This window comes from Drosophila persimilis, unplaced genomic scaffold (assembly GCF_003286085.1).
Source record: "Drosophila persimilis strain 14011-0111.01,24,50 unplaced genomic scaffold, DperRS2 tig00000663-arrow-arrow-pilon, whole genome shotgun sequence".
Taxonomy (NCBI): domain Eukaryota; kingdom Metazoa; phylum Arthropoda; class Insecta; order Diptera; family Drosophilidae; genus Drosophila; species Drosophila persimilis.
Window position 1 is genome coordinate 738,658 of NW_020825331.1, and position 17,249 is coordinate 755,906.

Below are 17,249 nucleotides of genomic sequence, written 5' to 3' on the forward strand. Positions count from 1 at the left end.
GTTCGAGAATTCGAGACAAGGAACATTGTTTTGTAGCCAATTCCTGTTTTATGTGAGGCATTGCAGCTGCTCTCCACTACCTAAATATGTATATGCCCTGTCCCACTCCCTTCCCAATTTCTTAGCCAACCTATGTATTTTTTGTAACTATTTTAATTTGATTTTTGAATTATTTCTGTTGGCAGTGACATTTTGCATTATTGGCTTGGCTTCGTCTGGCTGTGTCTGGTTCGTCATTGGTCGTCCTTTTCAGAGATGCAAATATAAAGATTGAAGTTGTCGAATGGTGATAGTAAGGCTGATCTCTGGGGCAAATGGAAAACTCTTGAGGCATTGGTGACTGTTGATTTGGTCCTTTTCACTTTGGTATTTGGTTTAATTGGAAAACGCAAGACTAATCGGAAAGTAAGGAATGAAGAAATCAGTGATACAGATGACAGATAGACATGAAGATTGCCTGAACTCAAAGGGTGCGCTTCAAAAAGGTTTCTTGGACGGATATTACAATTTGCAGCACAATATGAAATCGAATCGAGACGAATCGAGTCGAGTTCTATGTGGAGTGGATGAATCTACGAGTACGAATGTACATGGTATGTGGCTTGGCTGATGGGGTTGATCCTAGGCTCTAAGGCTACGTAAGTATCTGTGTGCTCGTGGGGCGGGGGGCAGATCGGGGGGTAGCTGGAGTTGCTGCAATGCCTTTGACTTTGACTTTATGTTAGGGAGGAATTGTCGAATCAAAAACGTATGAAATATTATCCATATTATTATTATTATTATTATTAATTATATTATCATTATGATTACAATTGATTTATGTGGCAAAGCATTATCCATTTCTTTCTTTATTTGGGTTTTTGTTTTTTTTTTTTTGGTTTTTTCTTGTGGTTGCGGTTGAGATTTAGGCATATTTTCGTATAGAGAGATAGAGAGAGAGAGAGAGAGAATTATCTGAGTATGCTCTATTATTAGTTGAGTTAATTGATTTATGCTGTGAATGTTTGCTGCTCTCTTTTTTGCTGAATGATCGATAATATTACATATATTTGATTTATATACTATGTGTGTGTGTGTGTGTGTGGTGTGTTTGTGTGTGTCTCTGAGTGTGTGTGTGTTGTTGTTGTATGCATGAACATCATTGTCTTCTCTTTTTATAAGTTGAAAATATTACTCCATGAGTGTGTCTCCGTCTGTGTGTCAGTGTCTGTATCTGTATCTGTATCTGTATCTGAGTCTGTCTGTTTGTTGTTTCGGTTATATGTTTGTATGTATGTGTGTATGCATGTTTGTATGTTTGTATGTATAATGATGCGCGCTAAATTTTCGATCTAATTAAATTATGTAAGTGTATTTTTTGTTTTGTTTTCTTGTTCGGTTTTTTCGGTATTAATGCTTATTTCATGGTATTTTCTCCGTGTTTTTTACTTCTTCTCCCATTTCCATTGCTCTGAACTCTTTCTTGATATTTACTGATATTTTTTGTTCGTTTGGTTTATCTTTTATCTGCTCATTGTTTTTTGGTTTTTTTGTGTTTTTTCTTTTTCACCCCATTTTTGTATAGAAAAAATTCTGTTTTCGGTTTTCATTTTTTGGTATTTTTTTGTTGTTGTTGTAGGTTCTTATTTTTTTTGTTTTTTGGTTTGTTTTTCATTTCATTTGTTTGTGGTTTTGTTTTTGTTTTTGTTTTTGTTGTTCATTTGTTTAGCGGGTAATACAAATGCTTAGAGTTAGAAAAAAAAAGTTGTTATCAATATATATATAATATATATATATACGGATTCATATACATACTATGCATAGAATTACATATTTGTTGTATGCTTGACTTAGTTAACCTACATTCGAATACATGAACACTTCAAGATATCATTGTAATAAGTAATTTAATTGAATTGAATTTAATTTAATTAAACCTTTACTTCTGCCTTCTTCTGCCGCTTATCTCACTTCCGGCTTCCGGCTTCCGCCTTCCGCTTCCTCTCTTATTCCGCTTCCTACGAGTATTCCGCCGCCTGTTCTCTCGCTGCCACGTTCCACTGTATGTTGCGGCATGGCCGAGATTCCATTTTCCGGTAGAGATTAACCTTCTACTTCTCCTCGATCTCCGTCTCTCGTTTTTGTTGTTGTTACAGTATTTCGCGCATCGTTGGTGACTTTGTTGTTGGTTGTTGGTGTTTCTTCTTCGATGCTGATGTTTTGTGGAGCCTACTCTTAGCTCCTCTTATTTTATATTGGGGTTAATACAGAAATGCAATTTTCCGCGGGCGTCGTCTCGACTTAGTTGATGTTTGGTTTAGTTACTGCTGCATGACAAGCAAAGTGCGATGTGCTTTTGTGTGTGTGTGTGTCCGTGTATGTGTGTGTGTTCTACGGGGCGTATGATTGATGCCTAGTGATGTCTGTGTGCTTGTGTCCGTGTGGGTGAGATTGAGATGCTCTGAGAGAGACAGAGCAAGAGCGAGAGCACTGTGCTAACACCCATTTCCCCATTTCCACCTCCTCGTCTGTCCATGTCCTTGGCCGCACACACTCCTTGTACTTGTCCTTTGGGGCAACTTTTCTATTTAATCGCGCGCCAGCTTGTTGCGGCACGCTCTTGTGACTTGTATCCATGTGACACGCGCCCGGACGCAGGCGCTACGTGCATCCGGTTGCATTGTCCGGCCCGGGGCAACTGCCCAAATGGCAGTCCCCGATCCACTTCTTTCCTCTGGCTGCTTTATGCATAGCATCCATTCTTGATTGACTGACGACTGACTGATCGATCACCGATCTCTGACGATCTAGCGACTCTTATTTCTGTTGTTGTTGCTTTGCTGGTTGATTTCATTCTTGCTATTCCTCTGGCTATTCATTTCCCATGAATATTCCGCTTCTGCCTCTGCCTCCGCCTCCGCTCGCACTTTTGGTACAGTTGAGTCCGCTTTGCTTCCTTCTAGTGGTGTGGTGTGTGGCTCGATGGTTGTTGTAGTTATCGTTATTGGTGTTACTATCGACTATCGCCTATCGTTAGTTCCGTTCCGCGTTCTGCTCCGTCCTGCTGCTCAGCTCCTGTCTGTAGCTGGATCTGATCCAATCTGATCTCATATCTGATGTGAGTTGAGTTGAAATGTATGACTGCGATTGCGACTGCGCTGACGATAGTTTTTTTGGTTGTATTTTTTGAAGATACGTTTTTTTAGACTTTTTTAAACATGTTTTTGAACTTTTTCATGAAGCGGCTGCTGCTGTGATCGTTGTACTTGCTGTGGCTGCTGCTGTGGGTGTGGTGTTTTTTTTTCTTGTGGTTTTTGCAGTTGTTTTTTTTTTTAGTTAGTTACTTTTTTGATGGTTTTCAGTTGGAGACGACAAATTGCATTTTGTATTGTTTCTAATACTCCCAATATCATGCATCCTGTATTTCACCTTTCAATCCAGGCACCCTGTGGTGTTGGTTATGTCCTAAACGATTCGCTAAGTCCTGTACAACATCACGAAATATAACTGTATCTATGTTTTCACCTAGTAAATACAACAAAAACCAATCGCCCATCTTCGAACGACGAACGATTATTTCAATAGCGTCACGACGCACTAACCTGCAATTGGAATCGAAATCATAAGTATCCAGGAAGCGAAGGGGAATCCCCAACTCACCTAAATCGCATACGAAATAAGTAGACCCTCATTCGAGGCGAGAATATAATAACCACCCTGTATATTAGCGTTAACATCGTGAGAAACGTTAATAAGATAAACCAAAACCAAAGGAAAATGTAAATCTTCTCGTTAACAACATTTAATGGTAAAATGCAAATGGCGTCGTGTTTCTCCACCTGAAAGATAACAATTGCAACGGATTGCACATTAATGGCCGCAAAAAGAGTTACAGTTACTGTTTTCGCGACTCACCTCCCCACTTGAACCATATTTAAAAAATGTACATTTGGTCATTCTGGGAAAAATGTAAATCATAGGATCCATGCGGTCTTCTTGATCGGTCTCCATATAATCTATCACATCCAGGCCAAATGTCATAAATTCGCCATCGAAAAATCGATTCATAAGAAACATTTGACCTGCAAAGAAACACAAACAGAATTTAGATCCAATTCTCTAACACTCTTCGTTTCGTTCCGTTTCGTTCCGTTCCGTTTCGCACCCGCCCTCTTTGGACTTTCCTTGGGCCATGTAATTGATGGGCTTCCCCCATCCCTATCTCCCTCTCTTTCTCCCTCTCCCCCATGCGAGTTTGGATGCTCTGTGTTAATTCTGTGTTAACAATTTGTAAATTATCCGATTCGATCTCGGCTGAAGGCACATGGTGCCAGCGAACCCACACCCACACCCGAAGCGGGCTGATGGATCAGCGACTGTAAACGATTCGAAACCGAATCAATATACTCGAACTTTACCCAACCCCTGGCCCTCCCACTACCCCTATCCTCCAGTTGCGGTTGCAATACAATTAATTACAAATTCAAGATACTTTTTGGGGGTGTGGGCGATAGATACATCAATTGTTCGGGTTAATTGGGGGCTATTATCCGGAGGTGGCTGTACCCGTGGAGGAAGTTCAATGAACAACAACTCTGTGCGTTGTTTTCTGAATATATATTCATGTCCAAGAACTTACTAGCAAACGCTAGTCGAAGCACCCGACTATTATTCAGTTGCGTACTTTCTATATAAAATGCTAGTTGAAAATCGGGCCCCAACGCCCAATCCGTTGGTCGGACACCTCATAGGTTCTTGGACCCTAGTACATTCCTACCATCCGATCCGAACGATTCTGGATCTACTTCTTGCGTATATGGCTAATTGATCAGCTATATGATCACTATATCCCTCCCGTAAATTGATTGCGGCAGATCCATCACTCCCCTCCTATAGCCGTCACATCGCAGACCAATTAGGCAGTGCGTTTCCCAACGCGGCCCATTGTCTATGGGAGATGTCAGCCATTTTGTGTGGCTTGTGGGACGAAGGGATGTGTGCAGGGTAACCCGCATTATCGGCATTATTATTGTTTATTTCCCATGTTTTCTGACAGTTCATTATTTTGTCAGATTTCGGATTTCAGAGCGCGCGCCCCGAGAACCGAGCCACGAGATAAAACACAGAAAGAAGTACGGGATACACTGTATCTGCATCTGCATCTGTGGCTGTAGATGTAGATGTATCTGTGTTTATTTTGATTCGCGGCTACGGTGCGGTCAGTCAATAAAAATTCGTCATTGATTTTTCGGCAGAAAGAATATCGAAATCGGAACGTGCGAGAGGAGAGTGGATAGTCTCTGTGGTGTTAACCCCGAAAAATTTGTTTACTAAAGTTGCCATCGAGCACTGGCACTGGCACTGGCACGGGCACGGGCACCTGGTATCCCAATTGAGAACAGATCAGGTCAAACGAGAGCAGGCTGATTCATTGGAACATCGTCACCCCATTTCGGGAAGCTAATTAGTTCTGATTGTGGATCAGAGAGCGAAGGAATTGGAACATCATCAGCCCGTTTGGGCACAAGACCCAAGACCGATCGACGGACAAACGAGAGAGCAGATTAGATCTGAATAAATCTACTCAAATCAGATATGAGTAGGTCTAGGCAGATCAGTGGCATGTGAATAGTTATAGTAGACAGATCAGAGGCATTGGAACATCCATCAGACACACACATTGGCGGACCCAATCAGATCTGGTCCCAATAGAGATCAGCAGATCAGATCTGAATGGGTCTAGGTAGATCCCAGTAGATCATCTCCATCCATCCGTCCGTCCATCCGGCCATCCGGCTATCCGGCCATCCGGCCATCCGTCCATCCACGACTCGACTGCAGTTCCGGTGCTGCACTGCTACTCACCTATCACATTTATAAGGGCGAGCAGCTCACACACGTAATATCTGTACGCCCACCAATTGTGATATCTGGAAGAGAAAAGGGAAAAGTAGGAGGAAAGAGGTGGAAACAAGACAATTAGAAGTGAATCAGTGAATAGTATTTGCTTGCTTTGTAAATAAATATATTCGAATGGCAAATCTTGTTTAAGTTTCCTTTGTCTTTTTTCTTTTTCTTTTTTTTTTGCTGAGAAACCGAGGCTGAGTCACGCTCGAATTCGTGGGCAGAATCGTTGATTATCGGGCAGAATGTTTTCTGGGAATTGAAACGTTTTAGCAGCAATGGTCAGGGAAGTGTCAGCAATATATCAGCATTTCGTGGAAATGTTTCGGAATTTGCGAGTACGTTCCCTCGTCTCGCATTTGAGTACGAATCAGATATTGAATATTCCGCTCATCCGAAAGTGCTGATTACTGTGCTATGGACACATTTAAAGGCAAAAGAAACTTGAGGAACCATTTTGTGGGTCTTAATAAATTTACAAGATACATTTTAGAGTACTCACCTTAAATTTTCCCACAAATAATCTAAAAGTAATTTCTTTTTTTGTTTTTTCTCGGCTTCGGAACAAATGCCTATGTCTAAGTCCATGATGAGCGCATGAATCTTGCCACCCTCCCAAGATTTCCACAGCCATCTTGGTGTATAAAATAAGATTGCCTGCGGAAAAATAGAGAGCACCCACAGATGATATAAAGCATATAGACGATGTATGTTTATATATATTGTACGAGAGAGTGAGTGAGAATACATCTGCAAAGGTGAGTTCCGTGGTGGACGTGAGCCCGTGGGCCCGTGTGCCCGTGTGCCCGTGGGCGTGTTGTCGCATTGGAACTGTCGTAAAAACTACAAAAATCCCCGACAAGTGACATTTGCCAGCTGTTGTTGGACGAAAGACGAGAGTAGGGTGGACTCCGCATCGGGTGATTCCAGTTAAACAATGCCAAAGGCATTAGTCGGTGGGGCCGGCGCTGACCTTCCCTTTGCTTTGTCTTTATTGTCTTTGCTAATTCCATAGCCGGCCAGGCCCCTATTTATAGTCATGTCAATTAGCCATGAGCCATTAAGAGCAGTCAGTTAGACAGGGGGCTTACCTACCACAATATCTATCGGACGATATCGGGCCACATCAGGCATCAGACAACAGCAGACAAAAGCAGACAAGAGCAGACATGCCGACAAGAATTCTTTCTTAATTATACGACTAAGTCCGTACGTCGGCGGGATCTAGCTTTTGTTGTTACGCCGGACTGGTGACTGGTGACTGGTGCCTGGTGACTGGGGAATGGGAATGGGAATGGATGCCCCCGACCCGATGACAAATTAATAATAACTTGTATCGTAAATTAGCCGCAGATTCGGAGATTCAGTGATCCCCGACTATTCGAGTCCCCGAAATTGCGTAAACTGTGGGTGTCTGTTTGCTTTGGCACCTCTCCATGTGTCGCCCAGTCGCATCTGGGAGGGATCTCCCGCGCTGGCAGGTGCTAATCCTCTGGATATGTTGTCTGGCCATTCTGGTCCGTTCGATTCGTTGGGGGCTTAGCGGAGCCTTGGAGCGAGGTGAGAGTTCAGTTTGTTTAGTGGGCGCCCGACTGGCGGCTGTCCGGTGGATTTTGGCAGAAGCCCACAAAAATATTTGCACCCCAAACGTCACAGCACGCGCGGTGCTTACATGGGAATCATGCCTCCCTTTCAACCTCCCTCCTCCTACTTCTGGGGTGGTGTGGGGAGGGGAGCTCTGCTCTTGCAACAATAGAGAATTTCAAATTATTTGCCATTGTCGTTCGGTATTCGGCGGGTCTAATTGGTTGGCCGGCCCCAAACATCTGCGGCACTTTGTATCGCTTCCAATGACGGCATTGTATCGTGCCACTCACACTGCCACACACTGAAAGCTCGTGCCCCTGCCCCTGCCCCTGCCCCTGCCCCCACCATGCCTTGCCGGAAGTCAAATGATGCGTTTGATTTTCTTTGGCCTCCATCAACATATCATCGTTGCCTTCGCCATCATCTGCGTCTGCGTCTGCTTCTGCGTCTGGGTCTGGGATCAGGCGTCTGCCCTTTTCGGTCTTCCTCTTCTGGGAAATTGCATTTCCCCGACGACAGACCGAGCAAATTGAGGAAGAGAAAACACCAGACCAGAGTAAAAGGGTGGCCTCCACGTCCCTCGGCCTCGTTTTCGTCCTCGCCCTCGCCCTCGCTCTCGCCTTCGCCTTCGCTTCTGCGCGCCCTCTGCCCCGTGTGCGTGCGTGTGTGGAAAGCAATTTGGCAAGCGTTCAAATTGCCACAAAAGCATCCCATAAATGCAACAGCATAGTGGCAGCAGTGGAAGCAGATGCAACAGCCCACAATCGGAGAAAAAAGAAAGCCAAAGTCCATGTCCATGTCAAACAGAAGTCATTCCAGGCACAGTGGTCTCTCGTTAGAAAAATCTTTAAATTGGGTTCTACAAATGTATGGATTGGGATAAGAATTTATTTGGAAAAAACACCAAAGACCTGCTGAACAGATATATGTGGAAAATACTGCAGGATGGAGGGGAAATACTACTCTAGAAATCATCAATATATTTGCTTCTTTCCACCATTGCTTCTTGAAATCTCCTCACATCCTTGGCCACTGTTCCTAGAGATGTTCGTCTGATTTTCGCCGGGGAAGTGTTTAATTCGAGCTGTCACTGCGACTGCGCCGCTAGCTGAACGAAACTCCCCCCAAATTGAATATAGCTCCAAACCCCCCATCCACACTGCCCCCTCTCCGTTCAGGGAGGACAAAAATACACGCACATAAGTCAAATATAAACAGGCAAGCCGGGCCGGGCCAGACCAGTCCAGGCAGCCGACCGACCGGACCCCCAACTCTGCTGCGACGTCCGTCTGACTTTATCCTCCATCCAGCCACCCCCGCTCCGGCCCTCCGCCGGCAATTTCCAGTTCCCGCTCCCTTTGACCATATTGCCTATGGATGTTCCCGTTCCCGTTCCCGATCGCAGTCCCATACCCATTCCTGTTAGCATATCCATGGCTTTTTGTTTCAGCAATTCCCTGGCATCTGGCCAGAAATATTATTTCACTTTTATGTTTGTCTGCGCCTTTTCAATAAATATCTAGACGTCCCGGCCCGGAGCAGCACCAGAAACAGAGGGCAGGAGGCCAGAGGAGGCCAGAGGAGGCGCTGCTGCTGCCATCGTGGAGGAGAAATGCCAATTTTTGACATATCTGAGGGAAATGCCTGATCGATGGCATGGTATCGGATCGGAATGGAAATTGATGGCTAAGGCTTTTCAATTTTATGGCTGCATTGTCCAACTTAATGACGGATCTGGCCATTAGCCGTCCACCCACTCCTATTCTAGATATCCCATTCGATCGATCCTCTGATGCAGGTGCTATTGACCATTGAGTCTTTACTATTTTACTATTAACGATCGTTTCATATGATTTAATCATATGAGGTGTTCCTCCGCCTCCTCTGGTGCCTCTCTCATGCCACCAATCAGTGATCGACGATCGGCGGCATTTTTTATTCGTTTTTGTTATTAATAAATCGCATAAGAGCAGAACAGAACAGGGCAGAACAGGGCGGAACAGGGCAGGGCACCCGTAGACAACAAAAATTAGGGCTAGGGGAAAGTGTAAATTATAGAAACGCGTCTACGCGTCATTAAGCAGGGAGAATACCATAATAAATGTATTTATAGGAATTTGGGTGACTAGAACGTCTCTATAATCGCTCTGTGACACTAACCGAGAAACGTAGCCCCCTCCCCCCCCCCCAACACCAACCTACCCCCCTGCCACACCACACACTCCACTCTTCCCCCTCCATGAGGGGACACGCTTGACAAAAAGTGTGATAAAAATATACATTTAATATTTGTACATTGTTAGCGGGAAGATATATTGTGTAATCGTCGCACAGCAGCAGAAGCAGCATCGCATCTACATGTATATTTTTCATCTATATGTATGTATGGTGTGTATATATATATACACACTCGTACCTAAACCATATCGTATAGTACTAACTATAGATGCCATATGGGCAGGAGCGACGTCACCGTTGGTGGAAGATGGGAATGGTAATGGGAATGGGAATGGGAATGGGGATGGCTAAAATGGCATCCATGACACAATCAATCTCCTTTAAGCGGTGCCAGCAATTAGCGATGACAGTTTGGGGGATAGAACAGGGGGACATGGAACAGGTGGGGCAGAGACAGAGAGAGGGAGGTAATAGGGTGGGTAGCCGCTCTGACAGAGGAGTGGGGAAAGGTGCCAAGTATACCGAAGATTATTCAATTAATAATTTAATCATATTCAATATTTTGCATACAACATATATATTGTTTATACACATGGTGCTCTTTCTTTTCGGTGTACATCAATGGCCAGTGGTAAGGCTGCTCTGCTGTTCATATTGCCCATCGATATCCAATAAATTAATGGACATTCATCTCTCACTCGGCTCTTGCGGGCCGGCTATCTACGTCACGGCCCCGCACTATCATGGGCTCCATGCTGATTCTGGCGTTGCTGGCGATGCTACCAAATGCCGTTGGCCTTGTATGTGCCCCAAGTGAGATGTTCGGCAACAATAACAAAATGAAAATACAATACTTAAACATTCTCATTTGGCCCACAAAATTGTTTGGCCGTTTAAAAAAGGCCAAAACCGCAAAACACAGAAGAAAAAGTGGAACAAATATTTGGAAATTGAAATGTTGTATTGAAAAGAAATACGTATCCATGTGTGGGAGGTAGCACATACATATATATACTATATATATATATATATATATATATATAGATACATCTCAATGGATCGCTCTCGGTGAAAAATCGCTTAATTACTTAATCCATCAAATCATTCAACGCCCCAAATAACTATAGCCCACGGATTTATGGACTGGCGCGCAAGCGCAACCAACATTGGGTTGGATTTTTATTTGATTCATAGATATATGGATAATGGATGGATAATTCCATAATGGATAAAATCAAAAATCGAATTGCTTGGGCTGGAACTTTTATCTGAAATGAAATTGATTAGATCAGCTTAGGGCTGATTAATTGTTAATCGATTTATCGACTATCCACTGAGGCTGTAAGTCCCCAAGAAACCGCATTTGCTCACCTGAAAGAATAGGCAAAAGCACACCCACTGATAGTATTTGTAGTGCTTTTTATCGGATGCATCGCCATCGGAGTTGCCAATGCCCGGATAGGGCACGGAGACGCCCTGCTTTTTGAGGAACAGGCTCTTGAGCGTATACGTTGACTGGATCCAGCAGTAGGTGTTGAGCACATCCTCTGGAATATCTTTGGTGTGTACACAATCGATGGGGTTGCCCACATACTGGCGTGTGGTTATAATTAGCGAGAATGACATCAGAATCATCACAGATATTGAGTAGTGCAGGCGGAATACTATCGAATCGGTTTTAACGTGACTGACCTTTACAAGGTTTTTCAATCCACGAAATATATCTAACATGGTTTGTGGGGGCAGGCTAGCGATCGCGGATTGGTCTCACTCTCCTCTCGTTTCGCTTCGCTTCGCTTATCTTGCTGCTTTCTTTCTTTCCTTCTTTCTTTCGATAGAGTTCGCTATCAGAGTATCGTGTTGGTTGTTATCGTCGTTGTTATTGTCGTTGGCGTCTTGCTATCGACTGGCTGTGCACTGTGGCTGTTCTGGCTGTTCTTTCTCTTTCGCGGCAGGCCCATTATCGGCTCATCAGTCATCAGTATCGGGGTCGCTGTGGCGGTGGATATCGATATCGGTATCGATCCACTGGCATCCAAAGAAGCTCCAGCTCCAGCCGTGTCTGATTCGAGCCGGAACCGGTGTTCGAACTGGTACTTGAACTGGTACTGGTACTGGTGCTGATACTGAAACTGTTCGGTCGGAGACGTGTTCGTTATGCGCTTCACTGTCACAGAACTGGGCATCTTTGGATCCGATCCGTTCCGTTCCGTTTCCTGTTTCCCGTTCAGCTTGCTTCCCCCTCTTCTTCCTCTCTCACATTTGAACTTGGCTTCTGATATCAGTTGAATTTTGGCTTTTACCGGGCTCCTCGTCAGCATCAACTGCTCCAGAAAATGGCGGTTAGCAATCGGATTACCTAACAGGGGAGCGGCGCGCACATTTTTCTATATTTTCACAAATCTTTCACCTACTCGTATTAATTATGTGGGCAAAAGCAAAGTGCAAACCGATTTCGCAGACGTTTTACGAGTACTACTGCCACGTTCAGCGTGGGTCTTCCACGATGGGGTACTATTTTCTTGACGCGCGGTAGTTTTTGTATGCTCGACAGCATTGAAATTTCGTAAAGAAACAAAACAAATATAAAAAGCGCTTCGTGCATATAAATAAAATGTGGCATTAAATGGCCCTGCCTCATCCCTAAGGCCGGTGCCCCCCGTGTCCCGTGTCCCGCGCGCCATTGCCTCTCCGTGCCCCATGCTCCATGCTACGTGCCACATATGTTAATAAACTTATGCTGACTGACGTAGAGACGAAAAAATACAACAAAAAGTCCGAAGAGGAGGAACAGTTTCCAAATGAACTGTACATTTTAAAATTGCAATGTTTATAAACAAATTTCCCCGCCGAGTAGCCGATAATAAAATGAGGGATGGGGTGCAGGGGCAGGGGCCGGGGTGCCGGGGGAAACCATCATCGAAAGCGAAAAGAATCGAACAAACATAGAGGAAAGGAAGTCTGTCCTCAGGGGCCGAAGCTTCTAATACACTTTCAGTTCGACAAAACGAAGGGTAGACGTAGACGTAGGCCCGCAGATCGGATATTCATTCAGATAATACCTTCTGTAGCGGCAAACGTCTGCTCAAAGGCAGAAAATCCTCTGCAAAGAGCAGGGCATCGAAGATGGGGAAGATGCTGGCCAAAAATTGCGTATACGCACACGTTGCCTGGCAGTCAGCGAGAGTCAAAGGCGAAGGCTGACCAGCAACAGCACCGAAAGATCTCGCTGGATCTTGGGCCAAGGCAAGAAAAATCGTTAATCTATTTCGTAATCCAGACCGGTCTCAGATTTGTTTATAAAAAACATACACACGGGTCCCCTGCCCCTGCCCCTGCCACTGCCCCTGCCACTGCCCCTGCCAATGCCACCAGCCTATGGCTGTGCCTTCCTGCCTGCACTTGACATTTCAACGAAAATATTTGGTTGCTCGGCATTGTGAAATATGCCAGGCATGCTCTAGAGATAATAGCCCCCCAAAAACCGGAAAGGCAATGCATTTTAGAGGAGGTTGGATGGGGGGAGAAACCCGCCCAAAATGAAAAACTTTTCATTTGTTTTCCCAGCGCGTGCCCACACACACCTCCTCCTTCACCGATCCCTGGCTAATTTTATAATTTCTTTTGTCTATAATTATTTTGTGGGATTTTTGTGTGTTGACAAAATATATTTAAATAAAATCAGGAGAAAGTTAAACAAAGAGATGGAGAGCATCATGTGTGTGGAGGGGAAGATGGGTCTGTTGGAAGGAAATGACTAATTGGGTTTTCCTCGCCGGGCAATGAGCAATGGAACAATAAAACCTCAAGACATACCGGAAAAACCAGAAGGAAAATCACCCACACTGGTGGCTGGCGCAAAAAACCAAAAAGTTCAGAGGAGATCGATCTCGTGAAGCATAAAATTTAACAAAAATTTGAATGTTGCTCAAATCAAATCAAATCGATTCGAAATCGAATTCACTTTCCAATGCAGGCAGGCGGTACGAATAACAAAAACATTCTCCTTCTCCGCTTTCCAGAAACGATCAAAAGAGGCCACAGCACACTTTGAAGTCTCTGCTGGCCCCGAAAAAGGGGGAATCAAAATCAAAACCAAAACCAAATTCAATTTGATTTCAATATTTTCAGAGTCAATAGCGCAAAGAGCTCAAAAGTTCAGTTCACTTTTGGTAAATGATCTGCGGCTTGCTGTTCCTCCCTCAGACTTGTGCTCTGGACACAGGAATACACCCACATGGAATTGTCATTGCCAAAGTATTACCAAATGTGAATACTCGTACAGCTGAAGGGATCAATGGAGATCAATAGGAGATCCCAAAATTCACGATTGCACATTCTGCAGCGACTCAAAAGTTTATTCAGAAAGATAGGGCCGTAATCCCTTAAGACCCCAAGATCTTCCTATATTTTGGTTGGTCTTAACAGTTGCCTCAATCATTCTTTATTATTTATGATTGAAATATATTTATTCCACAATTTTCTACTGAAGATTCTGGGCTGAAGATCAAGATGGTTTCCATATCTTGATGCTGGCATTAGAAAAGTATTTCCTAAGCGAAGCTCCTAAGACCCGGGAATATAGTAATGTAAAAAAGAGCGAAGGATCCATATGTAGGGCCTGAAACCACATAATCCAGGAAAATCACCACTGACATGGAATTAAAATTTCGAATCCAATTCGATTCATTCATTCAAACGGTTTGGTCCAGTTCCATTCAGATTCTTGATAGAGATATTTCCATCCATCGATTGCATTCATTTCGAATCACCCCATTGATCCATTAGGATCTCTCATTGGCTTTCTCTCAACTGTTCTGGTTCTTTTTTTATATTTGAATAAATAAATATATGGAGAGTGCGGAGGGCAAAGAAAATAGAGAAAGAACGAAACACTTTCGATGTTATTACAAACAAGGGGATGATAAAACTTAATATTTCATTCCAAACAATGTGTGAATGATATGAAAACAACAAAAATCTAGCTGCTCGACGCCGACGTCGAGCGTCGTATAAAATATAAAAATAAAATGAAAAATTAAAAATCGTGTACGTAAAAACACGATTCTTTTTTTCCGCATTTTCGTTTTCGTTTTCGTTTTTCTTTGGAGAGAGCAGAAAACCCAGCGAAAGAGACAGAGAGACGGAGACTTTGCGAGGAGGAAGTAGTAGGCGTGACCAGGTCCAGGGCCGGGTGATGATTGCGGGTGATTGAACAGTCAGAAATGTTCGATGCCCTCCCGTGCCCGTCCATTAATATTTGCGAATTTTAATTGTACAATTTCTCAGATGCCTGCCTGTCGATCCCCTCGGGGATCGGGGATCGGGGATCGGTTCGGTTTCTTTCGGGCGGAACACATGGCCCCCGGGGCAGTTCCATTCGACAGGGGTTCGCTTTTAGTTTATTTACTTTGTAAAAGTTAATTATGATGAAGCGGTGGCCATTCCCACACCCCCACAGCCACCACACACACACACACACACACACACATATACTCGTACAGAAATATATACGTGGGTATTTTGCATTCACATATGAATACGAGCAGGAATTATGTATGTGGGCATGTGGGCATACAATAATGATACCAATCGCATTCTGTATGTACTCGCACATACATTTCTCTGCCCCGAAAATGCAGTCACACCGATCGAATCGAAGCGGATGGGATCGGATGGGTTCGCTCTTCGGTTGTGTTGATTGTGTGAAAATATAGAAAAACACTGGCACTGCAATCATCGGAGGATGCCCTTACGATTTCGCTTGTTCTGATTTGATTGTTGTGGGCTATCGCGCGGGACAGGCGCGTGTCACGTGTCCGACATGGTCGAGCACTCCCTCATCCGGACTCCGGGACTCCTGCTCTCACATCTTTCGATAGAACACAGAGGCACAGAAAAAAAAAAACTCGTTTATCGGGAAATATCAGTATGATCCCGGATTTTCGACTCGAATGCCTCTCTGGTGTTTGCCCGTTTTTGTATTATTTTATTTTTTTTTTTTTTGGAGATCAACGGAGAAAGCAGGCAGTCGCGTAGCCGTAGCCGGAGACGGAGCAGCAACGGTGAGCGGTGAACGGTGGGAACTGGAGGAACAGGAGAGACGCGCGCGTGTTCACTTTGCCAACGCAACAGACACTGGCGGGCAGCCGGCCAGAAGCCAGGTCCACGACCATGCGAACAGACCAGGCCAGAATCGAGCAGAGCAGAGCACACACCGAACCAGAAAGAGAGAGAGACAGAGAGAGGCATAGAGCCATAGAGCCATAGGGAGATAGAGAGCACACTCCGGCAGAGATCTCGGCGCTGCCAACAAATTTTTGGGCAGCAGGCAGCAGGCAGCGTCGCAGCAGGCGTGGCAGCATATTCTCCGATTCTCTCTGGCGTTGGGGCTGCTCTGTCTCGCTCGCTGGCTGCTGGCTGCTGGCCTGCTGGCCTGCCCCACTCGCTCGCGAGACACGCACACTTCCGGTGGACGGAGAGGCAATGGGGCACGGGGCACTCCACGGCTGCATTCGGCGGCCGTAAACAACAATGGACGTGGCGGCGAGACGCTCGCGCTTGCTGTGGCAGTTGCAACAATCTGTGGACAGCCCCAAAAGAGCATCAACAATGGGCCCAGTTCCAGTACCAGTACATCACTAGTGCCCCCTCCCATCCGCCAAACCCCATCCATACGCCACTCCAGTAGCAGCAGCGGCAGCATCCCATCAGAATGGGACTTCGGCCTCATCAAAACATTGCTTTGGCCCAAGGCACAGTGGCCCATTTAAACAAAAACAAAATCATATAAATATTCGATAATACGCGATAATGCATGATCAAGGAAAAAAAAGAACAACAAAACGAAATTAGAAAATATTAATATATTTGTAATAAATTGTATTAAATTTAAAGGCAACTAAAAGCATTCCCAATGGAAATGGAGAACAGCTGGCAATTTTTCGGACTACATTTATCAGTGGAGAATGCAAGATGCCTGTTGTCTGCGACAAACCATTTGGGAAAAATAATCAGTAATAGGTACTGATCATTGCTTTTGAATGAGCCTCGTGCCACTGTGCATCTGAGCAAACTATTTACATACTCGGCATTTATTTCTCGCACGCTCGCGAGCGGCGAACTACCCACGAAGCGGCGGCACGACAACCCGACCAAGACCCGATGCCCAATGATTTGAAGCGACAACAGACAACAGCTGAAGAAGGAGTCGCAGTCGCAGTCGCCAGAGAAGTAGTTGGAGCTGAGGCTGGAGCGGAGTCGGAGCAAGGGCTGGACTAGTACTGGAGATGGCTAGGAGCTGAGAGAACGGACGGGACGGGACAGGACAGGACAGGGCAGGGCAGGGCAGGACACCATTGGCGTGGAGTGGCGTGGCGTGGCATTGAGTGCGACGTGTCGCAGGGTTTCCTACTTGTATTGTTGGGCGAGTATGCGGCTCCTTGTCGCGTTGTTGTTTGTGCGATTTCCGCTCATTATTGCTGCAATCAGGCAGACAAAGCTCTTTGTCCTGTGCAGGACATGGGACATGGGACAAGAGACATTGGACATGCGACATGCTTTATCGGACATGGGACATGGGAAGATGGAATTTATGCGTA

The 17,249-nt window shown here is 44.9% G+C and overlaps 1 protein-coding gene across 1 annotated transcript in view; it reads right to left on the minus strand.

Annotated features, from left to right (window-relative positions):
- Nucleotides 1-3,388: 3,388 nt before the first annotated feature.
- The window catches only part of LOC6599427 (innexin shaking-B), a 52,632-nt gene continuing 38,771 nt past the window's right edge, over nucleotides 3,389-17,249 (minus strand). Inside the window, exons 5-9 of the mRNA XM_026991379.1 lie at nucleotides 6,386-6,540; nucleotides 5,845-5,909; nucleotides 3,895-4,061; nucleotides 3,640-3,818; nucleotides 3,389-3,581 (exon numbers count right to left, since the gene is read on the minus strand). Of these exons, the coding sequence (XP_026847180.1) occupies nucleotides 3,389-3,581; nucleotides 3,640-3,818; nucleotides 3,895-4,061; nucleotides 5,845-5,909; nucleotides 6,386-6,540 (759 nt within the window). The remainder of the gene's footprint in view (nucleotides 3,582-3,639; nucleotides 3,819-3,894; nucleotides 4,062-5,844; nucleotides 5,910-6,385; nucleotides 6,541-17,249) is intronic.